This window comes from Callospermophilus lateralis, chromosome 5, assembly GCF_048772815.1.
Source record: "Callospermophilus lateralis isolate mCalLat2 chromosome 5, mCalLat2.hap1, whole genome shotgun sequence".
Lineage (NCBI taxonomy): Eukaryota > Metazoa > Chordata > Mammalia > Rodentia > Sciuridae > Callospermophilus > Callospermophilus lateralis.
The window spans coordinates 158,330,325-158,356,255 of NC_135309.1; the positions used below are offsets into that span (position 1 = coordinate 158,330,325).

Sequence of the window (25,931 nt, forward strand, 5' to 3'; positions counted from 1 at the left end):
CACATGCCAAAGGTCCCCAGACTGAGGCCTGCTGGGATACTGGGAGCTGGGAGCTGATGGACATCTGGGATACTCGATGACCCCAAAGTTGTTTCAAATACCTTTTGCTATAAAAGTACACTTCTCATTCTGTACCTGTATTTGTTCTTCTAATTTACTTTCCCTCTATCTCAGACTAGACTCCCCATAGCTCAGCAATCACACAATCTTATTGTTAAAAAAAAATATATATATATATATAATCTTCTTTGATAAAGGGTATCGGTAAATACACTATTGACATAAGTGAAACCAACACCACCCACCTGGTGAGCAACAAAATGAGTCACTCTTGTTAAGTTTGTAAAATTCTGCTTTTGTTAGAAGAAAAGATACATATATTGAAGATCCAAGAGGAAGATAACTGAAGTCCAGTTTAAAGATGGACATTTTATAAGGGATAGCCTGGTAATCTCCAATTAGGGTTCTGAGACAAAATACAAGAATGTCAACAAGAATTTCATATACTTTTCAGTCTCATGATTTTTTTAGGATAATTATGTCTTGCATAAATTTTTAAGTTTGACTATGAACCATGCTTTTTTAAAAAAGTAGTATATCTCATTTGGGACCCACTGATCATGGAATATTATTTCTTGTTTATTGAAGTTCATACTTAATTCATCTTATTTGCTAAACTTGGCAACTCTGTCTCCAACTCGTTCATTTGTTTCTTATTTTAAAACAAACTGTGATCTACTTCTGACATCAAAAATCTAAGGAGAGAGTGAGGGATGGTGTTCCTCTTTAATTAGCTTTGTTCTCCCTTCTGAACTTATTCCTTCCATTTTCAAGACACATATAAAACCAAAGTTAATAGTCATTTTACACATTAACAATAAAATCTAGGGAAAAGATGTGAACACATTTATAAAAGACATCCTATATTTTCCCCAAAAGTATTACATGGATGTGGCTTAAGAAAAGTTCACCCTTCCTGAGTTTTCATAGCTTTAAGTTCCATGACCATCCTCATGTTTTGCTGTTGAAATCTTGAAAGCACAGCAGTGCACCCCTTTGCCTCTGGCACACAGCGCGAGGCGGCCTTGTATGTGGTTTTTCTTTACGGATGACCAAGAAGCTTTGGTTCATCCCAGAGGAACACTCTGAGGGCCCGTGTCCTCCTGCATTGCAGAGGGGCGAGTCTCTGGGCAAACACTCAGATGCTCAGCAGTGGACAGCACTGGGTGTGTTTGTTTCCTCATGACCTTGTTTTCCCTGAACTGTGTGGCACCATTAGAGAGACATCTGTTAAAATGTGCCACAGGGTAGACATTTGAGATAATTATTGAACATTTTTAACATAGCAAGGAGGCATGTTTATCAGAGCGAACACAAATTCTGATGAAGGCCACTGACATAACAAGTTTGAGGGCTGGGAGGAGGCCTGCTACAGAGCAGGTCTCAAGGCTGCCCACTGTGATGCCCAAGACTGTTCTCCCTGCACACCCAGCATGACTGTGCTATCACTTAGCGTCACTGGCTCCCGGGAAACACATCTGTTAGTAAGTGTGCTCAGACTGTCATGGGTGTGTTTGACATGTTTTCAAGGGCATCTAGTTCCTGGGTATGAGTTCTCTGGAGTAGACAGACGAGTGTCTCTGTGGACCATGATTCAGGAGCAGTTAACTCAGCACCTTTAACCAGCATGAACTCACATTTGAAAGTTTGACAGGTGCCAAACATGGTGGAGCACGCCTGTAATCTCAGCAACTAAGGAGGCTGAGGCACAAGGTCACAAATTCAACTGAGACCCTATGCAACTTAGTGAGGCCCTGTCTCAAAAATATAAAGGGCTGAGGATGTAACTCAGTGGTTAAGCACCCCTGTATTCAGTCCTTGGTACCAAAACAAGAAAAGGAAAATAATGCTAACAGGTAAAGACGTAGGTTTAGGAGATGCCTGAATCCTGTTTCCGTTTTCCCAGGCCAGTGTCCTTCATGGTAAGTGCTACCCACGGTGCATGAAGGCAGTTTGCAATAGAGTCCCAAGAGAAGCAAAAAAAAAAAAAAAAAATTGTATATTCTTTGTAAGAAATTTCTACCAATAAATAAATAAACTACAAATTCAACACCTACTAACTTCATGTTCAGTGTAAACACTTCATTCACTGCATTCACAAATTAGTTCCTATGTGCAGCCTTACTGCATAGCAGCTCAGGAAAGAAAGTTATGGGAGGCTATATCACTCAGCTGCAGTATTTTATTGAGGTGTGAAAGGCTAATTCTAGAGAGAAGCTCGTGCTGATGCAGACAGGCCAGTGTGTGCGTGGGCCCTGCAGGACTTCTGTAGAGTCACGCTCTGTGTTTCCCCTGCCAGGGCTGTCTGGGGACTTCCTGCGAGCCGGGAGATACTCAGCCCACACCGTCAACGGGGCCTGGTCAGCCTGGACGTCCTGGTCGCAGTGCAGCCGCGACTGCAGCAGGGGCATTCGGAACCGGAAGCGCGTCTGCAACAATCCCGAGCCCAAGTACGGGGGCATGCCTTGCCTGGGCCCGTCCCTGGAGTACCAGGAGTGCAACATCCTGCCCTGCCCAGGTGAGCAATGACCTAAAAAGTCCAGCAGCAAGGCTGGCCTTTTAGCTTACCCTGGCTCTCTCAGCTCCCTGGCCTGGTGTTGGGATACATGTTCTTAAGAAATGTCAGGTGATGTCAGCAGCTGTTGGATGAACCTAGTGAGACCGAAAAGGAAGAATAAAGGGGTCCTCCGTTCCCAGTCACCCACTCCAACTGACCTGAAGCCAAATCCCAAGTCATGTCCACCAGTGCTAACACACCTCCCTCGGCCCTTTTCAGGCTGGCATGGGGCCTCACATCTCCAGGTGAAAGGGGCAGGCCGCATCTGGGCTGGATTACGTTCCTTTTCTTCTTCTTTATAAAAAGAAATTAAAATATTCCTTAGAGCAATGCCCTGCAAGGATTGTGGGCTCTGGATCCTGTCCCTAACAGAGATGTTGGCCCTTCTGATGTGGTCTGGAGAGAAGTGACATCCCTGAAATATGCATCAGCCCATCTTTCCTGGGACCCAGGAGGGACCCAGGCCTCCTGCTGTTCTCCACCCGCCCCAGGTTCTCACGCAGGGTTGCAGGGGTCAGAGCTATACCAACAGGTGCCTGCCAGCTCAGTTCCTAGTCCCACTGTCTCTTGCCAGAGAGGTTCTACCTCAAGAATCCCATCTTATGAAGATGCAGTCTTCTCTCCTGGAGGCTGCGCAGGGCTGGGAAGGGACCTGGCTTTTGGTTGCACTGAATTTCAAACAAGTACAAGGATAGTAAAGTGAGCTAAAAGAGCCCAGGGCTTTTGGATCTGACGTTCTCCTACAACCCCTCTGTCTTCCCTCTGACTGTCTCTGCTCCCTTCTGCCATGGCTCCCAGGGGAGCTCTGGCACCTAAATGGCTTCCACCTGACCTTCCCACTGTCATGGGTTCCTTCCTTCCTCTGCCCATTCCATTTCCAGCGCTTTTGAACAGTTTGGAGAACCCACTGTGTGTGCTCACAGGATGGCAAAGACACAGTGTTGTGGTCCACATCAAAAAGGAGCCTGGAGTTGGGGGAGAAGGCATCTGTGAATAATATCAAGCCAGCATGGCCATCAGATGCTAAGATGGTGACAATATACACATCCACCATGCACCTAGTGAGCTCGGAGAGCAACAGCTGCAATACACAGGCTCTTCCAAGCTGGGTCTTGAGGGACAGAAAAGAGTTAAGTCAATTGACAGGAAGGGATGGGAAGTGGTGTGGGAGGGTCATTACAAAGCTAGGTACAGAGGTTTTAATGGCATCAGATTTTAGCCTCTTGTCCAGTAGTACACACAGCTTTCTCAGTTTTTTGAGCAAGAAACTGGCTGTGGAAAGTATTTAATAAGCATTCATTGATGAGGAGATGTGCATGGATGCACATTGTATGGGTGGGTAGATGCACGTATGAACTTATGTATGTATGTTTGGATGATTGGATAGATGGATAGATGGTTGGATGAATGGATGGACGGATGTATTGATGGAGGGATGATTGGTGACTGGATGGATGATAGATAGACGGATGGATGGATGGATGGAGAGATAGATGGATGGATATACAGAAGAAGGGTGGATAAGCATGCAGAGAAAACTGGACACTCAGTTCCCAGCTTTGTAGCAGAGGCGTCCCGTTATGTCCCTGCTCTTGACAGCTGCACTGCTCTCCCAGGGCATCTCAGCCTGGATTTCTCCAGCCTCAGGAGATTCCTCCCTTGACTACCCCACTTTCCCAGCCAAGCTGATGCAGAGAAGCTGGGAAAGGTCACAGAGCTGTTCTTTCCCACAGCCCCATGGAAGGGTTCTTCCCCTGGGTGCTGGGAGGGAGCCCGTGGGCGATATCTCTCAATTTGAGTCAGTGCTATAAACTGGAGCAAGGAAAGTTGCCACGGGAATGTCAGGGCCCCTCCCTCCCACACCTCCCCAGCCTCCACTCACTTCCTCACTGCTATCAGCAGAACACAAATTCCTCCAGACACTGGAGGCTGCCCCGGTCCCTGAGTGCGAAGGTGGCCCCTCCATCTCAGACACCCCATTAGCATCGTCGGTGCGTTGTTTTATTTTTATTTTATTTTTTTGGTTGACTTGGCAGTCAAACCAGAACTATATATACATGACCTAAATATCTTGAAATAACTCTGACCTCATTTTCCTTTAAAAGCCAGGTCCCATGGAGTGTGGTGGAGGATTCACAGTGCCCTGTCACTTTCCACTGGGGAGTAGCTGAGTTCAGTCTGGATGTGCTAATGTCAACACTCTCCCACTTCCTGGGGGATTCCTAACAACTGGGCAGACTAACTCAGCAGGAGAGTGGGCCGCCCCAGCCTGAGGGGGTTGAGCCGCCCACCTTCACAAGCTTTTGACTTCATTTAGCACAACTCATTCTACTGGGTGAACAAGTACAAAGGATCATTGTATTTCTAAATGAAGTTTTTTCCCCATGATCTAAAATGAACATAGACATAAATGAACTAGAGGAGTGTAAATAACTTTTAAATCAAATCACTAACAATTCCATCTCCAATTGTCACGCGTAACTTTGAGCCAGTGCTGAAATGACCATTTCCTCTCCTGCTGTGGCTTGTCTAACTAGAACCTCCTCCTAGGTCATTCACCTCTGACCTTGAGAAATGGGCGGTCCTTTCCCCTTCACACCTTTGTTTCATGGTGTGTTTGATTCAGCACAAAGACTCCAGGCCTTGACTGAACCAAGGTAGAGAAGAGAGATGGTTCCTTGTGGCTATGTGATACAGAAATAGGACGAAAGCAACCTCAAAGCCTTCCTGGGACCCCTTGTGTCCTGACAGGGTCAACATACACTCCTTTGATCCGATTTAACTACGATGGTTCCTCTGAGGGAGAAGACTCTGAAGGAAGTCCAAGGACATCCAGGGTGTGTTCCCCAGTGACCTCTGGTGGACACCTGGAGCGCCTCTCCCTGCTGGACTCTGGAGTCATCTCTTCCTGGGAGGGTGACCTCTGCTCAGTTCTTGGGGAGTGGACTGCCCTGCTGTCCTTCAGCTCCAACAGTGTGGTGCAGTGTTCTGGGCATTGATACCATACCACGTGTGCCCACACCCTCGGGGCTTTATGTCTCTGACTGTGCCCAGGATGCCCGGGGAGTGGATGCATTTACCTTTCCTTGGCTCCCTTTGATTGCTGGTAACTTTACTTTGCAGTAGCCATGAAGTAGTTGGCTAGAATTCCTAGGCCCAAACTTGTACCCTCTTCTGTCACATTACTTAATCTGTCAATTTTATTTGATCAAAACCAATTCCCTGCAATTAATGGCTTTGATTCCTTGAGGGAAACACGGCTCTGAGCTTGGGGATGTTTGTCTGATCTTCCCATGAACCAGCCTTTCAGAGGCTAAGTTACATGGTGATCCCAGCCACAGGGAGATTCCCCCATGAATTCTTGGCATAGAAATGGCAGGAGTGATGCCAGACCCACACTGTTGGTTCGCCTGGTTCTATATGTAGCCTGCCAGCCTCCCATCCAGAGCTCCCAAGTCACTCGCTCCACGACCTAACCTCTTAGTGCCTGGAGCCACTCATTTCTAGAATGTTCCCCAAGGCTGTCATTGCCACAGTGACTGAGCTCATTATTATTATTGTTGTTATGCCCAGACTGTCCCATCCCTGGCTTGCTGCTCTTCACTTAGGGGCTCGGGTTTGTGTCACACCTTGATTCAGTGTACAAGCCCCTCACAGTGAAGTCGGCTTCATTAAGCTTTGCATTCTGTAGTTTCAACTTTCAACGGTACTCTGTATCTGTTTCCATCTGGGCAGACCTCCTCATGGCCCTGGGGTCAGTGACCACCTCATGGCCAGCGTCAGTGCTCCAAGGTGCAGGTAGAAACCTGTCATGCGAGGACACCCTTAGGAGGACATGACATGCCGGCCAGCTGGGAAGTGACCTGGGGCTCTGGGCAACTCCAGCCCCGTGCGGCTGCCTGAGAGAGTGGAGGCTGGGCTGGACTCCCCTTGAGTCCCTCTGCAGGGAAGCAGCCCTTAGAGTATGTGCCTGCAGACAGTGAAGTACAAATGGAGCTCGGGGCCGAGCGCAGGGTGAGCTTTGGTTTGAGCTCCCCAGGGGCCTCTTCAGCAGCTGGATTCTGCCCAGGGGCTCCTCAGAACTTCAAGCAGGAGCCGTATTCTCATGGTAATGGGATAAACCACCTTGTGCCAGGAGGACTTGCTCATGATCCCAGAGGGACCGTGGGGATGGGGGAGCAGAGGGGTATTAGACCAGATCAGATGTGGACTGGCATAGCACGAATGGAAATGTGGGCAGGGATAAATAAATATCCCGAATATCTCAGGATAGAATGAGTGCAGGACATCACAGAATGATACATGATTACGGAAAGATTGTGAAGAAGCGCACTAGTGTTTTTGTTTTTGTGTTGAAATAAAAGCACTAAACAGGTCACTAAATGCATGATATAGTGTTGCTGGCTACAGGCCCAGGGTTGTACAGCAGATCGCCATTGTCCCTTCTTCCCCACCTCTGGGAACACCATTTTACTTGCAGCCTCTATGAATTTGAGTATTTTAGATGCCACGCATGACTTACACAATACTCACATTCTGCTTGACCTATGTCACTTAGCATTATGCCCTCATTGATGGATGATCCATGTCGCTGCACACGGAGAGATCTCCTTTTTGAAGTCGGAGTAATATTCCATTGTATCTATATACCATATTTTGTATCTACATACCATATTTTCTTTATCTATGTATATTGATATTTTGGATGTTTCCATATTTTAGCTGTTATGAATAGTAATGTAATTGCTGATATCTCTTAGAATAATTGCAATTTTTTCTAGTGTACTCAATTTTTGGAAGTGAGATTTCTAGATCCTATTTTTAGGTAATTCTATTTTTAATTTTTAAAGAATCACTATTCTGTTTTTAATGAGCAGTTACACCAGCAGCACACAAATGGCTGCAGTTTCACCACATCCTTACTGACATTTTTTTTATTTTTTAAATCATAGCCCTCCTAACAGGCGGGACTTGAGCTCTCACTGTGCTTTTGATTTGCTTTTCCCGGATGCTTACTGATTCTTTGCATCTTTTTAGATGAGTGTAGGAGACTGGTCTGTGGGTCTCGGGATCCCAACCTGCGGAAGACAGGGGCTAGTGTGAGCAGACAGAGAAGGGCTCTGTTTATGAGCAGTCATGGCAGGTTCTGGTCCAGGAAGCAGTCCTGCCTGACATTCACACTGTGAAGCTGCGCAGTTGATACCCAACCCTAAGTCTGGCTGCTGATGTTGTGATTACACCTCCAGCCATTAAAACCTGCCACCAGGTCTGTGTGGCTATACGGTTTGCTCCTTTAGAGGCTGCATTTAGGGGGCACCCTTCAGTGACCTTAGTGGGACCATTGGATTTTTTTCTCCTCCTCTGTTAAACCGTAATCCAACCCATGAGGAGGGCTGTGACTTGAATTCCTGATCCGGGGCTTTAAGTCTTGTCTGGCCAACAGCATGGTGCAGAGAGCAAAGGTAAGAGCTATCCAGGGGTGGCCTTAATGACCACAGTGTGCTGTGTGTTCCTTCTTAGGGAACTGGGGTTTTGGTATGGCATGCACTGTGCTCCCTCTGTCATCTGGAGACATGAAATGTTTAGAACCATTTTCTGAAAGAACAAATAAGGGGCACTGGAGAAGGAAGGGGAGGTGCACCAAGCTGTATGGATGGCCAAGGGAACCTTCCTATGGCCCCACATGGCCAGGACTCGGCTGCTACCTGCACCCATGCCTTCTGTAGTGCAGATTCTGTCTTCACCTCCATCAGATGGATCTGGTTTGGGTTTCTGAAGTATTGTGACCTTGTGTTCCTTCCCAGTGGATGGCGTGTGGTCCTGCTGGTCATCCTGGTCAAAATGCTCAGCCACATGCGGGGGTGGACACTACATGAGGACCCGCTCATGCACAAATCCAGCCCCAGCCTACGGAGGGGACATCTGCCTGGGACTGCACACGGAGGAGGCGCTCTGCAACACCCAGCCCTGCCCAGGTGAGCGGACCTCGCCTGCTGCCCGACTTGGAGAACACTCGTCTCTTTTCCTCTTAAAAAAAAAAAAAAAAAGAGAGTATGTAGTAATCCATAATAGTTTGGTAGTTTGGTTCCTTTTGACAAAATCACACGTGCATGGGATTTGATTGACTCCATTTCAGTCCCCGGTGTGTACACCCCTTTCCCTTCTCTCCTCCCTCACCCCTTTCTCCTCTTCGGCTCTACTGATCTTCCTTGTGCTCTTTTATTTACTTATTTTTGATGGGTGCTTTCTACATAGACTTACAGGGAGAATTTCCTGTGGTATGTTTATAAGTGCATGTGACATGGTTTTTAAAATCTATTCTACATCCTTTCCTTTCCTTTCCTCCTCCCTCATCTCCATCTCCTTCCACTCCACTGATCTTCCCTATATCATTATGATATTTGACCCCCATCTTTTTCCTTTGTTTTGGACTAACTTTCACATCTCAGGGAAAACACTCAACCCTTGACTTTTCTGAGTCTGCCTAATTTCACTTAGCACCATGTTCTCCAGTTTCATCCATTTACCAACGAATGTCATAATTTCGTTATTCTTTATGGCTGAGTAAAACTCCATTGTGTATATAGACCACATTTTCAGTATCTATTCACCTGTTGATGGGCATCTGGGATGGTTCTGTAACTTACTACTGTGATTGGCAAACTCACCTCTTTCAGATTTGTGAGGAGGACGATGGTATCACATCATAGTGAGTCCTGGAAGGGGGAACAAGTCAGTCCACAGGGACACCCTTAATGTGACTTCCTAGCCATTGTTCTGTAATCAAACCCTTTTCACTTTGTCTGGTGTTCAAAGCCTTTATCACATCAGAAATGAGTGTAAGCATGTCATTATAACACCCAAGCTCTTTGATTAACAAATAGATCCTGATTTGGCCTTCACTTCACTAATTAACACTAATGGCTCTTGGCAGCTCCTTGCTGTGCTAGGGAGAAAGCCAGAAGAAACAAGCCCCCGTGAGCGCCCCCTGGAGGCTGGAGGGCAGAGAGGGTGTTTTGCCTGCAGTCCCTTGTCTCCTCTGCTTGCCCAGGGCCTGGCCTCAGTCTTCTTCTGAGGATCCCCAGAGCTGCATTTCAGGAACACATGCTTAAAGGTCACGGGAGGCAGTAAGCATTCTTGAGGACACCTCACCCAAGTCTGATGGCCTGTCATCCAGAGGTGGTGCAATTAGAGAAAATAGAAAGCATGAAATCAAATCAGTAATTTTATAATTAATTATTTAATCAGATTATTTAAAAAAAACAAATAAATCTTAAAATATCTTACCTGATATCAGGATCCAGGATTTTGCTGTTGGGTGTCAGCAAGAGGACCAGAGATTCGGGTGCAGCATGCCTCACACCTGCCTCAGAACCTGGGTGAGGGAGCTCCAAGGCCTTGGGAGACCCAGGTTGTGCTGAAGCAGCCTGCCTGCTGCAGAAGCAGCCTGGTTCCTGACACATGGGTCCTCTTATCCCCTCTTCTGGGTCTGACTGATGCCGAAAACCTCATAGTTTATTAGCTTGCTCCCGGGGTTCTTTCTGGAAAGTTTCAGTTATATTAAAAAGAGCTTCAAGACCAAATTCTCAGTCATTTCAATAGCAGGGCCTTTGTACATTTTTGAAGCAAAAGCTGTTCCCTTTACCTGCATCAAGGTGCAAGTTGGATTTCCAAATTTTTCTTCCAAACTGCACAGAAAATGTACCCTTTTTTAATTGGTTAATATTACCTAAATAATATGGAGTATTAATTTTTAAACCTTTTTTCATAGATATGAGTTTCTCTTTTCACACATCTGAATGCCTGAGTGATTTGGACAGATTTCAGCCACTTTTCTACATAGGACAAGGAATTCTTTCATCTCTCTTCTTCTGGACTTGACCCAAGGCTTGTGAACTGGCCTGCTGCTCTTTTGTGCGGGTTCAGCTGGGGTGAAATGAATCCTGCCCTGAGGGCATCTTGGCTTTGCTACCTTGACTCTGCAAAACTGTTGTTAAACCCCAGAAAGTGCTTTAAGCTCCCATTCAGCCACTGGGGATTTCTCATTAACACACCTTCCTTCTGTTGTCTGAGCAGGGTCCTGTGGAAATGTGCAGGAGTTTTTCAGGAATGCATTTGAGGCTGCTCTTTGCAGGAGAGCTTAGCCCTGTGAGAAATGATGATGGTGTTGAGATTTCTGCCCCCCACTGAGGGTAGTTTATTCACTGCTGGATCTCATGGATTAGCTTATTGACTCTAAAGACAATTTTTGTAGCATTAAAATAAGGTGGTCTTTAGACATGTCCATGGAAGCACATTATATCTGATTATGTCACACCATGTTTCTTTTTTCCATCCTCATTTATTTTATTTACTGGACTGGTCAGAAGATATGACTACATCTTATCAAAAACATAACATGAGAACCTAGACCAGCTCATGTACCTTGGCAGATTGATCTTAGCAGGAGTTCTTTCTTGTCCCATCTCCCATCTTCTGTCCACCGCAGAAAGCTGGTCGGAGTGGTCAGACTGGTCCATATGCGATGCGTCTGGCATCCAGATCCGCGCCCGTCAATGCATCCTTCTGTTCCCTGTGGGTGGCCAGTGTTCCGGAAACACCACCGAGACCCGGCCATGCGTTTTTGACTCTAATTTCATCCCAGGTAAGCCCAGCAGATTGTGTAAGTGTGAACAAAAGCATCCCGACATTTAGACAGAAAGTGGTTCACGGGTTACAGTGTGATCTTGGAGGCTGTGTCTAGTGAAGCGGAGATGATGATCCCATCAACTCTCATGGTTTTTAGGTAATAAAAGTGCAGATTTGTAGATAAATTCAGATTTAGACTTGAATTACTTCTTGAGTTTAAGAATTTTCAAGCACAATGCCATTTATAATTTATTGATTCTAATAGAAGATTTTTCTCTAAAAAGTGGAAATGCGTTATTTGTTTATTTTAATATGGGGTTAAGTGCTTTGGCAATATTATGTGTGTGTTTGCTCAGAAAAAAAAAAGGTCCATTCTCTATAAGACCGTTAACATATTTGGGGAAATTGATTTGCATCATGATTCTTACCTTGGAGAAGAAGTGGTTTGGCCTCTGGTCAAAGACGGGGTATGGAACCGGGGCTCAGTTGTAGTGGGTAGCTCTTCACTATTGCCTTCTCACAGATGGCTGGTGCTCTGCACATGTGCACACCACGTAGCACATGCCCACTGTGCCCCTTAGGGCTATAGCATGGACCAAAGCAAACCAATTATTGCAAAGAAACAATAGGGCTCCATGAACCAAATTGTCTTCATTTCCCTGCATTTGTGGAAAAAAATAATAGTATCTAAGAAACAATTATTAGCTTTAGCCTTGTAAGTCACCTGCACCCTACATGGTGCAGAACTGTTATTTATCTGTTTAACCATAGACATATTTTAATTTTTGTTTTATAATGGAAAATCAATGCAGGAGAAAATGGCATTTCTAGACTCCTGAAATGTTTCCCCCAACCTGGTGGGAGTTGAAACGCTTAGAAAACTTCTCTTCTCATTGTCATTTTGCTTGTGGATTGTAGATGTGGCATGATAAAGGGCACCAATGGGCTCCTGGATGCGACTTTGTTATGGTGACTTCCTTTGAGCTTTGGTGATTTGGTGTCCACTCCACTGGGACTTAAACATCACTGGTCTTGATGCAATAGAATAGTCACAGAGGAACAGAAGTCCCAGGGCTGGCAGGAGACATTCTAACAGGAATCAGCAGGTGCTTTTGTTGCAGCCTAAGGGGCCACAGAATTTTTTTTTTCCTGTGATAATGAATCTTGTCCTGTCCTAGTCAAAGTGACTGAACCAATCCTTCTTATGTTAATTGAAACAATAAACAAATATAAATTTGTCTTGAAAACTAATCAAGCTTTGGAAACTTGAACTCCCAACAGATTAAAAAAATCATTGGACCTTTTGCAAATGAAACATTAATGTAAATGAACCTACTTCCCAACACTCTTTATTCATTGTCATTGGATTTTTGTTTTTCCAGAAGTATCTGTTGCAAGATCAAGCAGTGTAGAGGAGAAAAGGTGTGGAGGTAAGTGCCTCCTTTTAACTAGTTTCTTACTGATATTCTGGTTTCTTCCAAATATTTCCTCCCCCGTATGTCTTCCTTGTTTCTGCTATTGGCAAAGAATTACATGGAGGTGAAACTCCTGGACCCCAAACATCTACCTTTGCATAAACATTAATAGTCAAGATTTAAGATGTGGCACAGTGGTTCTCAGAGTGGGGTCCCTTGGCCAGCATCATCAGCATCCCTTGGGAACCTAATGGACATGCAAATTCTGAGGCCCCAGCTTCAACTACAGAACCAGAACCTCTCTGAGTGGGGCACAACAATCCGTGGCTAGGTGAGCCCTGCAGGGGATTCTGTTGAACACAACACTTGATGAACCAGCGATCTTGATGTGAGTTCAGGGTGATTTTCCATGAATAAAATGAAATCCAAGGAGTTTGTTTATATTTATGTGCAAATCCATTGCACCTATTCTTGAATCTCCAGCCCACTGAAATGGCTATATTGTAATGGGGGTATAAGATTATACCTAGATCACTAGAGAAATTTTTTCAACTGCAACACTGAGTCTCAAAAACCACATTCTTTGATTCAAGCATATGGAAGTTTGGACTGTGCAGTCTGTACCTTCCAAATACCTTAAAGTTCTTGTTTTCATTGAAAATATGCCTGGACAAAAGATTTATCATCCAAAGATCAAAGCATAGCCTATGTCCACCTTGACATCTGAGCCAATGTCCATATCTTCACATGTACGACTGATGGCAAATAGATATCAATGCCCAACACAATCTGTTCCACCAGGGGAATCCAGAGTGCTCAGCACAGCCGGCTTTGGTCTTTGTTTTTGGTTTCAAGGAAGTGGGGGCTTCCAAACCATGTTTTAGGAATTACTCAGCATTAATAACTACATGGATTAGGAGATTGCTGTCTGTACATCCAGTTTAGTCAGTCATCTGTTAATGTGTCCACTAATTCATTCAAGAATCTTTGCTAAGCATCCACTCTGTGTTGATTTTGTGAGGGGCACCAGGTTTACATTGAAGACCCAAGTGGCCCCAACACCTTTGGAACTCATAAGGGACCCTATTGCCTAAGACAGGCCAGGACTTTCATACTACCCATGATCTAAGTCATGCAGCAAGCTCACCAACTGGCAGTTGCTAATACAGGATCCACTTGTGAGATTAATATGCAAGGGCTCATATAAAATGATGGCAGTGGCTAGTGTCCCTTCATATGTTCAGATAGCCTGTGTGCCAGACATTACATTCAGTGCTTCAGACAAGAAGTGCCCCATATGACCCATACAAAGTGAATTTGCTAGGTACTGCCATCTACAGTTTTCATGGAGAAGCCTTGGAAGTAGAGGAGAATTTGAAAGTGACAGTTTCAGATTCTAGAAGGACGTTTAGGTCTCATACCCTGTATTATGCAACACCCACAGAGTCTGAAGCTATGCTCCAGAATCAGTCTCTTGAACGGTGCCTCCCATTAGCAATGTGAGCTGCTAATGCAGCAGAATGAGTCATGTCAGGCCACGAGTCACTGTCAGTCAGATACATGGAGAAAACCACTTCTCAGGGATTTTGCACCTGGGAATTGTAGAAAAGGGATAGTGTCCATGCCTTTGTACTTGTGTCATAAATGGGGCCTGTGAAGCTCAGAGAGGTAAGGCACTGGCCCAGGTCCACACAGGTCATACTCAAGGGTGCGAGGGATAAGATCCTGGCAAGGGGTACAGTGGGAGCTTTAAACACGTAGCACTATGGAAAAAGTGACCTGGTAGGGTCTAGATGACCATGTCCAGGGACCTTGAGTCACAGCAGCCCTGCAAGGTGACAATCTTGCTCAGCTCACAGGTCTAGGGCGGTCAGCTGCCCTCAGTCAAGGGCAGGTGAGGAATGGAGCAGTTCCTAAGGTGTTTTCCCATTCTTAGGAGGCCAAGTCAGAACTTGAGGAGTCACACAGCTGGGCCACAGTAGAGGTCACTGGTCACCCATGCTCACTGCCAGAGGCTCCCATCACCTTGCCCAGGACAGGCCACCCTGTTCCAAGGTACAAATCCCTCTGGGGCCTTAAAGACCCAGCAGTGGTTCTGCAGACCCCTCCTGTACTGCCATGCTGCTCTGAGTCTTGGCACCAACTGGGCCAAGAGCTGTACAAACCAGAGCCAATCATGAGGTGCTGTGGGCTGAATCACAGAAGCTTTGATTACTCTGCATTGCCTTAGGTCTTTAAGCTTCTAAGAACTGATTGCTTTAGGTCTTTAAGCTTCTGACTTGGACATTCCACAGCAGGTAAGAGAAGAAATGGATCCTAGCATAAGGCTAAGAGGTGAAAATAAGCATTTACCTAGCAAGGATGTTTGGGGATGTTTAGGGAGACAACATAGATGAGTTTTCTCAGTTTATTGAAAAATCAATAAAATTTTGCTCATAATATCATCCAATGAACCAACTGAGCAGTTGGTCTTTATTGCAGGTTTATTGAAAAAAAAAAAAGGCCAAAAAATGAAAGCATATTCCAAGGAAAGAGCCACACTAAACAGATTCAACAGAGATTCAATAGGCACTATTTTTTCCCTCTGTGGAAAATGTGCTTCTATCGAGATTTTTCAACCTAGCTATTTTTAGTTGCATGAGACACAAAGAGAACAGGATCATCATAAAGATGTCAGCTGGTCCTGGCCTTCCCCAGGCACCTACAGGAATGATTCATGCGATTAATGACAAACTATCTGCATATGGAGATGGTAATACATCTTCCATCTGTTATAAAAACATGAGTTATCAGTGCCGCAGAGAGTGCTTTTATCAGTATGTGGTATTGACCCGGAGGCCTGACTCCTAAAGTATACAGAAATGAAAACTCACGTGACATACCTGCTTAGGTACAGCTTCAGCGTTACAGTAAACAATTCTAGTGTTTGTTGGTGGGAAGGTCCCACCTGTCACAGCCCAGGAGCCCTCCAGCTGCAGAGGCTCCTGACAAAACCAGGAAAGGCCAGGCATCTGTGAGGTCCTTCCGTCATCCTGTACCACTGACCAAATAAGCTGGAAGTGGAAAACTAAAGGGGTTGTCAGGGAGTGGGGAATACCTATGGAATATTCTAGTAATATCCACCTGGATGGTCCAGCTCTCAGTGCTGTGTACCTGGACTCCTGTGTAAGGAATTGCCTGTGTGTTTGGAATCCCAGTGTATTCAGGAGAGTGTTGGGCCTGGCTGACCATGAACCCAAGAGAAGGCAGGCTGGGTTCACCATGTCCATCTACCTCTACCTTGGGAGGCAACATAGACACGTTTTCTCAGTTGATTGAAAAATCAAAGTTTGAACACAAAAAAAAGTCATCCAATGGGACCAACTGGTCTCCCTTCCAGCTTCTAGTCCATCTCTCAGGGCCCTGGACTCCTGCAACACAGTGCTCACGAGCAGAAAGGAGCATGGTGTACAGGAGAAGGCTCAGGGTTCAGGGGAAGATGGGGGATATTCAGCCTCTACATCTAGCATGGGTGAGGCCCTGATGGGTCTCCTGTTCCCTGGGCTCAGCTTCCCAGGGAACTTCTCAGCCACTCAGGGATCTGTGGGGATCAGGAAGGACCTTTGGGGTCCCAGCATGTAGTAGGACCTTGGTGACAAGTAATTAGTGACCTTTGACACCAGGTGTCAGAAGGGGGCTGGTGCCGTTGGGAAGGATCCCTGAGGAGTGAGCATTGGGAACGGGCATGAGGAACACAGGGTACAGGAGAGCTGCTCTGTGGGCCTCAGGGGAGGAGGCCTGGGCGGTTCAGGGGCAAACACCCAGGCCCTGGCTGTGGGGACAGACCTCCAGGCCCTCTGGCCCCCAGAGCCCTGAAGTCTCTGTGGCCAGACAGGCTCCTCTGGACTTGGGCGGATGCCCAGCAGACTTCTCCATACTGCCTTTGGATCTGGGGTTGACCATCACAGGAGGGCATCAGGTGACACTGCACCCCCTGGTAGCACATGGAGGGGATACTTAGGGGAAAATGGGGATCCTCGGGATGTGTTTTCAGCAGTGGAGACATGAGGCCAGAAACCTGCAGGCGGTTACTCACACAGGGCCATTGCAGTGTAGGAAGTCACGTCCTGGTCTGCTTCTTGTGACTCTCCCTGAGCTGGCAATGTGAGAGCTGCCCAGGTGTTGGTGTTTGTTCCCTGAAAGATGCGAAACTAATGGCGGTGTTCTCCCAGCACGTGGGGAGACCGACTTTTGTACTGTTTCTCAGGCCCACATAGATAGGTCTTGGCAGGCTGCCCTGATGTCACTCAAGCCACTTCTACTTTAGAGGTTAGGTCCAAGTCTGCTGGAGGAAAGTCGCTCAAAGAGAAGAGATGCTGATTAAATATAAAAACAATAGGTCATGGTCACCAGGAGATTGTATTTTATTCCTTTAACAAGAATTCTTGTTTTCTTTGGAGTAAACCATTTTCTTAATGAGATCACCAAAATAGAATCTAAGCAAAAACAGTGGTCCACAGGATAATATTTGCACTCATGCAGCACATGTATGTGCAGAATTCCTCCTGAAGGACCTGGGAGAGTGGCTGCCTTTAGCAAAGAGACATTTTTCCTTCAGAACTTTGGGAGTTTCTAATGTCAGTATTATATAATGCATGTTTGTGCAAGAAACGGAAAACATGAGGATCCATGTAAATGGAATAATTTTTAAATAAGATGAAATAATAAAAGAGAGTGAAGAAAGCAGTTGGCATGACCATGCGCAGAAATTGGAAGCTGTAAGTGCCTTTCCTGCTGTTCCTGGGACCTGGCAGTCCTAGATGCAGGGAGCTCCACCTGTTAAGGGACATAAATGAACTGTGCTGTAGAAACCCCAGAGAACAGAGATTATATTGCTCTTAGAACAGAAGAGTACTGTATAAGCCTTCAAAGAAAAAAAAAAAGATATTCTGCTAGCGTATTCAGGTTTAAGATGACTTGAAAAAAGTGATTATACTCCCCAAGAGCCTGAATTTAAATATGCTGGGCTCACTGTGGAGAAGTCTCCTGGTGGCCATAGCGTTTCAAAGAGGAGCATGATTACGATTTCTCTAATTTTGGAGTGGGCTTCTCATCTTGCTCTTTTCTAAGCACTTGAGCCATGGGGTAGCGCCTTCTTTTTGAGCGTAGCATCGCTGTGATTCTGCCCTCAGAGTTCAACATGTTCCACATGATCGCCGTGGGGCTCAGCAGCTCCATCCTCGGCTGCCTCCTCACCCTGCTCATCTACACCTACTGCCAGCGCTACCAGCAGCAGTCCCATGACGCGACCGTCATCCACCCTGTCTCTCCCGCCCCCCTCAACACCAGCATCACCAACCACATCAACAAACTGGACAAGTACGACTCCGTGGAGGCCATCAAGGTGAGGAATCGGCGGTGCCGGCTGTCAGCAAAGGTCCTTGGTGATGGCGCTGGTGATTGGGTTGGTGGAGGGTAAGGGGACCTTCGTGATCATCCACCTTTTAAGCTTTGTTTTGCCTGGAAAAACATGGCATCTCATGTGGGGATAAGTTTAAAAAGGGGCATGAAGCAGCAGCACACCAACTGCTGGAGATACCAGGTCTGTGGCCCCGGTTCAGCCCTGACCCACACTTGCTATGGGGCCTGGACTCGGCATCAGAGATGCACTCCCAGCCAAGGCCCCGAGCACCACTGAGCAGTCAGATACCCACCCCATTTCAGGAGCAGACCCAAGCTTCTTTGAACCTCAGTATGTTTATCTTTAAAATCGTAGTCTTCGTCTTTTTTCTGATGGCACACACTCTTGCATGGTTCTTGTGACAGTGTCCTAATATATAGGAGGCTTCCTGCAAGTCTGCACAGAAGGCCACAGGCATAACCTGAGAGACATCAAGGGTCTTGTTCACCTCACCTACTCTTTCTTACCACCCACATGGAGGAAGGGGTTTAGTGAGACCCTGAGCTGGGTCTCCCTAAATTCCCACATTCCTGTAGGTTGGGGACTTCCTTCACATTCTTAGGGAGATCTGCTGTCCGCTCTCTGTTCCAGTGGTTCTCTGTGAAATTGGATTTCTCTTCTACACAACAATAGGAACATATTCGCTCTCACAGCTTTGGGTGGAGGGGAGAACTTGTTTCCCAGGAGCTGTGTTGTCCTCCCTTGTCCATTCCCTGCTGTGTGGCCTCCACTCCTGGAGGCACAGCCCATTGGCTTTACCCATGGACTCTGCTTAAACCAGGTCCAGAATCCATTAGCACTGACTTCCCCAGGTGACAGGCCCAGGGAGGGAGCATCAGGACTCATGGCAGACCCCCACAGCCTCTCAGAAATGAACTCCTAGAGGGCCAGGAAGAACATGTCTACTCTTATCAGCAAGAACCTTCCCAAGGCTTCCAGAACCCACGAGTGGTCTCCTCTGCATGATTCCAGGAGATCCACTTACCTGTGGCCCTGTTGATTCAGGAAGCAGAAAGGAATTTAGCTGGTCTGTGTTCCCACTTAAGATGCAGTAACTTTCAAGATGATCAGAAATGCTGCTGCCATGAAGCAGAGGAACTGGAGGGTGTGGATTGCTGCCTGGTCTTTAATAATCCTTCCAGAACTTTATTCTGACACCTGGTCCTAAATAATTGGCCTCTGCCCCTTCTGCTACATCTTTATTTTAGTCCTCTTAATATTTTACTCTGTATTTGATGTAGTTGTACTCTTTGAAATTACAGGTGACTTTAGTGACTACAAAGGAGATAGCCATCCATGTCCAGAGATGGCTGCATCAGTCACCTTCTGAAGGCAGAGAGAAAAGAAATCAAGGCAGTTTAACTGGATGCATTTGCTTAAATAAGTTCTGTCAAGATCTCTGATGAGTGTACCAATCCATGGAAATCGGGAAGCCACTTAAATGTGTACTTAGACATATGTGGTGACTTTCAAAGTGTCTGCTAACTTGAAATCATTCAAGTTATAGTTTCCTAGGGGTTTAGATTTAGGTTTTCTGACCCTCTACTTCTCTTCCTAACTTCCAAAGTAAAGTTCAAAAGTAGAGTGGAAGATACCCAAAGCAGCCAACCTTATTCTAGTTACTATCCAAGTAGGCAATGGATCTGGAAAATCAGTGAATGAGGAAAACTGTCAAGAATAGGGGAAGCCTAGGAGAGAACTCAAGTTAGCATAACGGTCTCCTAGTTATATTTCCCTCTGTGGTGCTACTTGTGGAGTATTCCTAAATCTTTCTATAATGTATTTTACAGGCATTTAACAAAAACAACTTGATCCTAGAGGAAAGAAACAAGTACTTCAGCCCGCACCTCACGGGGAAGACCTACTCCAACGCCTACTTCACAGATCTCAATAATTACGATGAGTACTAGTAGCGCTTGGTCCTCGGTTTTTGTAAATCCTCAGTTCCTCAAAGCCTGTGCTCCATGACTGCCCATGTTTCTGAGGCTTCAGAGATAAAGTGTGGATAGACTTCAAGTGCATTTCAAGCCAATAGTGTCCCATTGCTGCGAAAAAAAGTACGCATCCTAAAAAGCAACAAAATTCTAACTGTGGCGTCGTGAAAGTCTGGTCCATAACAAACTCTTGATCATTGTTGAATGAGCCATGGTGTGACATTTGTTTTTTAATTATGTTCAGTCCATTTTTCTAAAAACCTATTGTTTCCATGAGCTTTACTTTATCAGTGTGCCGCTCACATTGGAAGGAATCTTTAGAAAGAAAAAATGTCTTTTTTGCTTTTAAGTGTAAATCTTCCTGATGTTTTAATTTGAGGAAATGGGTACTTTATCAGAGACCCCCTCCCTCCACAAGGTCCATAGTATTTGATAAAACAACAAAAATGAAGTGGCCAGGCAGTTTTTCACCCTGGATCACCTAAGGTCTTGATCTGGGTGATACTGTGTATTCTCAGAAGTCAACTTGTGGTTGGACTTGAAATAATTCTTGCCCAGGGAAACCCAGGGGTTCCACCTGACCTGGACCTGCAGAGGTAAGGGTCGACCAAGACATCCTGCTATGGCCTGGGGGCAGTGACTGTTCTCCCTGTGCAGGTGAGCAAGGGGGCAGAGGCTCAGACACAGGGAGGTGTGGCCGTGGCCTGCAGCTTGCTGCAGAACCAGCCTTCTTCTGACTCTTGGACTGCAAGGCGTTCCAGGGAGATCCTCGCCACACTGTTGTCCCGTCTGGCCACGGTGACATCCTGAAGAGCCAGCATCTAGAGGAACTACTGGTTCAGCATTTGGACAGACTGTATACCTTCTTTCTCCCTGCCAAGAACAATTCTGGACTTTTATGATGCTGATTAAGGAAAGTATTAAAAATACTGAACTATAATTGAAAACAACCTTTTTTATTTTCCACGTTATGCCAAGTGTTGAAAGAACTGACATTTAATGAAATATCTTTTTGTTCTCCATCTCCCTGATGTAACTAATGTGTGGCAATCAGCCCCTACTAGAGCATTAATGATGTGTAAAGCTGGCTCTCCAGAGCCCACCTCGTGGACCCTGACGGGCCCCCAGCAGAGGCTGCACTCACTGCCCTAGGCCAAGGGAGGAGGAGAGTTTTGTTCCGGTGCCTTCTCTTTACCCCAGTCTGCCTCCCATCCACCTAGTCCCACCCAGTCCCACTCTTCCCTGCAGGGAGGCAAAGGCAGTTCAGGTGCACTTGGAAGTAAGGAGGGACGATCTCCATGGTCTCAGCGTTGGTCATTAATTAACAATTCATAGTGTTTTAAAGCCATTGCTAGAAGTCCCCAGAAGGAAAAGAAAAGATAAAAATTTTACACAACTGACACGTAGCATGTGGCAGCTGGTTCAATAATTATTGAAAGAACAAAATTGAAAATGTTCATCTGAATCCTCCGGGCATTGTGATAAAGGCCTGAGTAGATAGCTATATCTGTTCTTCTTGATAAATGGACCTTCAAATCTGTGAAAATATATAGTACGGGTAGCAAGAACACAGAACTTTATTAGCATATGCGTTTTCACTATATCCGATTTAAAGAAGCAATTTCAGAAAATGTTGGAAAACTATGATTAATAATGAATATTGTACAATTCAAAAGATTCCCAAATGCCCAAATTTGCAGAAATGGTTCTGAATGAAAATTTTTAAAATGGCAGGTAGGCTCTAGGAGATGTGCTAGGTTGGACCTGGAATGTTAGATTGTAAATGGTTGATATACAGGACCTCACCAGTGGGGCTCCATGTGGCATTTCATGCATTCTAGGCACACTGCAAAAGAGTCCACTGCTGTACACACGTTCTTGAAATCCACACTAACGGGTAAAATGCACAGATGGCTGGTTGGGTTCTCATTGTCTGCTTGGACTCTTTACTTTCTGCTAAGAAAAAGGTTTTTTTCACTCTGTAGAATGAACTTTCTCTCTCTCTCTCTCTCTCTCTCTCTCTCTCTCTCTCACACACACACACACACACACACACACACACACACACACACATCTTCCCTTCTTGAATATTTTCTCAGTTTCAAAGTCGCTTTGCTTCCCCTAAGAGGGAGAATGCTTAATTTCAAGAACTTGTCATTGGGCTTCATGCACATGTTTCCAAAGGCATCTAAGCTGGTCTCTACCACATGTATGTCAATGCAGGGTACCCCCTCTGCACCCCAGAGCTCTCATGGTGTGGACAGTAGAAATCCTCTAGAGTACTACTGTGAAAAAAGCCCTTCACTCACTGCTACTTGGCACTGTATTCAAAGGAAAATTGCCTCCCACCTCACCCTCTCTCTTGTTTAGCAGAACGGTGCTTGGTTTGGCTGTATTTGAGCTGGAGTTTGAGTCTTTTAACCACCTGTGGGATAACAGTCCCCCGTCACTGCACTGCTGTTCCCTGTGGGTACTGTGCACTCTCCCCTCCAGTCTGCATGAACCCTTCTGCAGAGATGTCTGTCTAAGAGTCTGACTAGACTTAGCCTCAGTATGAGGGAAAGGGAAGAGGGCTTCTATGTGCATAGTGGTGGGCAGAGACTCTAAAGGGACTGAAGAGGAATTTGAAGCAGTGAATGCTGTGAAGGTCTCCTCGCCAAGGAGTCACCTCTGTCCCTAGATAGGGTCTTCAGTGGACCAGCTTCTGGCCCCACTGGCCCATAGGCAATGCCAGAGAAAAAAGAAGCAAACATGGGAACAGTAAGTAGGTGCCATGGAGAGATGAGGTCTTGTCACTCCCCTGTGAGTGCTAAGGACAGCCCCTGGGGGGATCACGGTCCACATGCACAGTTCTGTGGGCATGACCTATGGGCTCTTCCAGGATCAGCTGCCCAGAGTGCAGCAGTCCGAGGCAAAGGTGTCCTTGTTTATATTCTTACACAAAAGGGTGGAAATTATGGGAGCCAAAGCCTATTCCAGTGAATGTTCTGACCAGAATATTTGGTAGAATTAATGGGTCTTACCTTTGACATTGTGGACAAAGTCTTAGCAAGGCAGACTCCGTGTCCCCAAGATATCACTAAGGGTACATTAAAGTTTAATGGGATGTTACAGGAAATTTTTTCCTAGACATAATACATCAGGGATGGATCCAGCTATTCATTTTGCCTAAACACAACTTTGATAGCATTTGAAATTACAAATATTCTTATACTTCTTTACTCTATTTGTCTTGCTTTTGTAATAAATCAAATTAGTTCCCTGAGCACTGGTCAAGCCATTTCCCTCATCTGCATGGCCCCAGGGCCATCAACTTTCTGTAGCTTTGAAGTGTTCTTTATACTTCAGTGAGACTTTCCTTATTTGAATGGCATTTGGGGATAACTCCAGTGAGTTTAGTGTTTTGTCTCTGTCTCAGAACATGGCTCTAGAGCACCTTCCAGAGGCAGCAGGTAACATAGGTTGATAGAGTGATCTAAATTAACATTAAAATTGCCATTTCCCAAGTGACAAGCTAGGTCTAAATCCCACAGCTCAAATAATCAAATTAAACTAGTAACGTGAAATCAACTCTTATGCAAACTTTCTGCCATTGTTTTTAATGATCCAAGCTGGAGTTTGCAGATGGAATTGGCCATGACCAGCACATCCATTCTTCCAAAAGCCTCCATCTCTTCATGGGGATTTATGCTGACATGACATTGTCAATATTTGATTACCTATTATTACCCATGATTATCTATTATTGGATACTAGAAGCCATTCTGAGCACTCTGCTTATTTGGACAATGAGTGTGAAATGGTAGTGTGCTTTCCCATAAAATGTCGCTAGTGCCTTGTTGAAGATGATGGAGTACCGTGACACTCAATAGTGTGGGTTCCAGTTAGAAGCAGACGGTTGATTGGATATGTTTTAAAGAAAATTATCCTTACACACCACTCTGACCTCAGGAATAGAAAATGACCAAGACACACTTCATCTCCAGGTGTGCATTTGCTCCCACTGGGCAATGGTATGTTTAGAATAGTGGGAAACCCCGCCTCAGTCTCCCAGAAACTGACATGGCTCTAATTCCTACATCTTCCAGAACACACAGCAGCATCTGTCCTTAACAGGAAGGTCAATGTGATGCCTGTACAAGTTAGAGGCCTTGTTTCTGTTCCCCTCCAGGCAAGTGCACAGGAAAAGAGAAACCAGACACATGCTGCTATCAATTGGTACAGAGTTGGGTGTGGAAGGAGGACCACCTAGAACGTTGTCTAATTGATTATTTTTGTAGATTCAACGTCAACACTGCTTCACATATTTGCAAAAGTTGTTAATTTGTTTTTTAAAAAAATTTAACAATGTTTTCTCTGCTAAAGTGGACTGCTTTTGCTTTATAACATAACCGTGGTCAAAAATCAAGCTTGAACTTCTGCACGCGGATGGAAAGCAGCATAGGCGCCTCAGCCCCAGCACCTGGAGACACCACAGCAGCTCTGCACAGCTGCTAGGAAAATGCACAAGCTTGGTCCTGCACAGGGTTCTTCAAAAGTGTGTAGCAAAACCTATGTGTTCTGCCACTGATTCGCATTTAAACATGTTACGCCTCATTTTGTGTTCACCTGCTGTTGCCTGTTTTGTGATACAAAATAAACTTATTTGGGATTGTTTCATTTTTTTTTCATTGAAATTTCTCCAAAACCTACTCAGCTCTTGGTAAGCTTGCAGACATTACTGATATAAAATTAATTATTAAAATGCAATGTGTTCTAAACATTGCAGGGATTTTTTTTCAAGAATGAAATAGTTTTATATTTCCCCTTTCTTTGAGGAAATAGGACATTGGTAGTTGTGTTGGAGTGCTTGGGGATGCCTAGATTTTTTTGGGGGGTCACTGGGCACACTGCACTTTTTCTCGACACTTACATTTGGTCCTCAAGATTTCCTTTGAACACTTCTTGGTAGACATATGCAACAGCAATTTCCAGTGGGCATCACTTTTTGTCTGTTTTCTGTCCATCAATATGCTGGTCTTAGATTCTGCCTGAGAGCTGTCCAGGACTATGCCTCACATTGTTGCTTAATGACACCTGACAGATAACATGGTTTTCAGAATTAGTTTGTGGCAAACTGGGCAGGGAGCTCTTTCTGTCTTGCATTGGATCAATTATGGAAGTTAAGAAAGGATCTGGATGGGTATTACCCAGCCAATCAGCAAAAAACAACACACACTTGCTCCAAGCTCCTTTTTCTCCAAGGAAAATGGAACACATGAGATGAAGTGAGCTCTTCTAGCAGTAAAAATGTTGTGTTCACTCACATTCCTGGTGCATTGCCAACTTCTAGAGCTCAACCCCATTCATCCTTTTATGAACAATAAATTCATGAAGCATGATTCTGACTACTCCCAGGAGTGCAGCCCTCTTCCTTTCATGGCCACTCCCTCCTCACTCCTATCATCTCTGTCTGCCTACAGTTTGGGGGAACAAAATAAGAGAATCTTGATGATGTACAGTATAAATTGTATTATATTTTTTTGTATGTAGGTTTTATGTAAATAGTTTGTCTCATTCAATTGTATGTGAGCATTGAAATAAACCCCGCCATTTAGGAAAAACAAGAGTACCATTTTCCTTCTTATATCTTCCAAGTACATGTCTCCCAAGATGTGTCACTTAAAAGAGAGAGTCTTATCAGAGTGCAGTGGACAGCCTCCTGGGGAAACCAATAACACACTCTTGTTGTCTTGGTAGACATGTGCAACAGCTTAGGCTCTTGACTTGTGGCCAGGACAGTACTGTATATACTTGATGAAGTAGGAGAGAACATTTGGAAATATTGTCATGGGCAACAGGTACTTCGTGACCAGAAAAACCAATCAGATTTCCTGTTTACAAGGAGTGGGTGTTGG

The 25,931-nt window shown here is 45.3% G+C and overlaps 1 protein-coding gene across 3 annotated transcripts in view; it reads left to right on the forward strand.

Annotated features, from left to right (window-relative positions):
* Positions 1-24,693, forward strand: part of Sema5a (semaphorin 5A) — a 452,724-nt gene extending 428,031 nt beyond the window's left edge. For all 3 annotated transcript variants that reach the window (XM_076857478.2, XM_076857480.2, XM_076857479.2), the window contains 6 exons: positions 2,360-2,578; positions 8,422-8,592; positions 11,106-11,261; positions 12,628-12,675; positions 17,832-18,043; positions 19,891-24,693. In XM_076857478.2, coding sequence (XP_076713593.1) covers positions 2,360-2,578; positions 8,422-8,592; positions 11,106-11,261; positions 12,628-12,675; positions 17,832-18,043; positions 19,891-20,010 — 926 coding nt within the window. In that variant the 3' untranslated portion in view covers positions 20,011-24,693. The remainder of the gene's footprint in view (positions 1-2,359; positions 2,579-8,421; positions 8,593-11,105; positions 11,262-12,627; positions 12,676-17,831; positions 18,044-19,890) is intronic.
* The last annotated feature ends 1,238 nt before the right edge of the window (positions 24,694-25,931 follow it).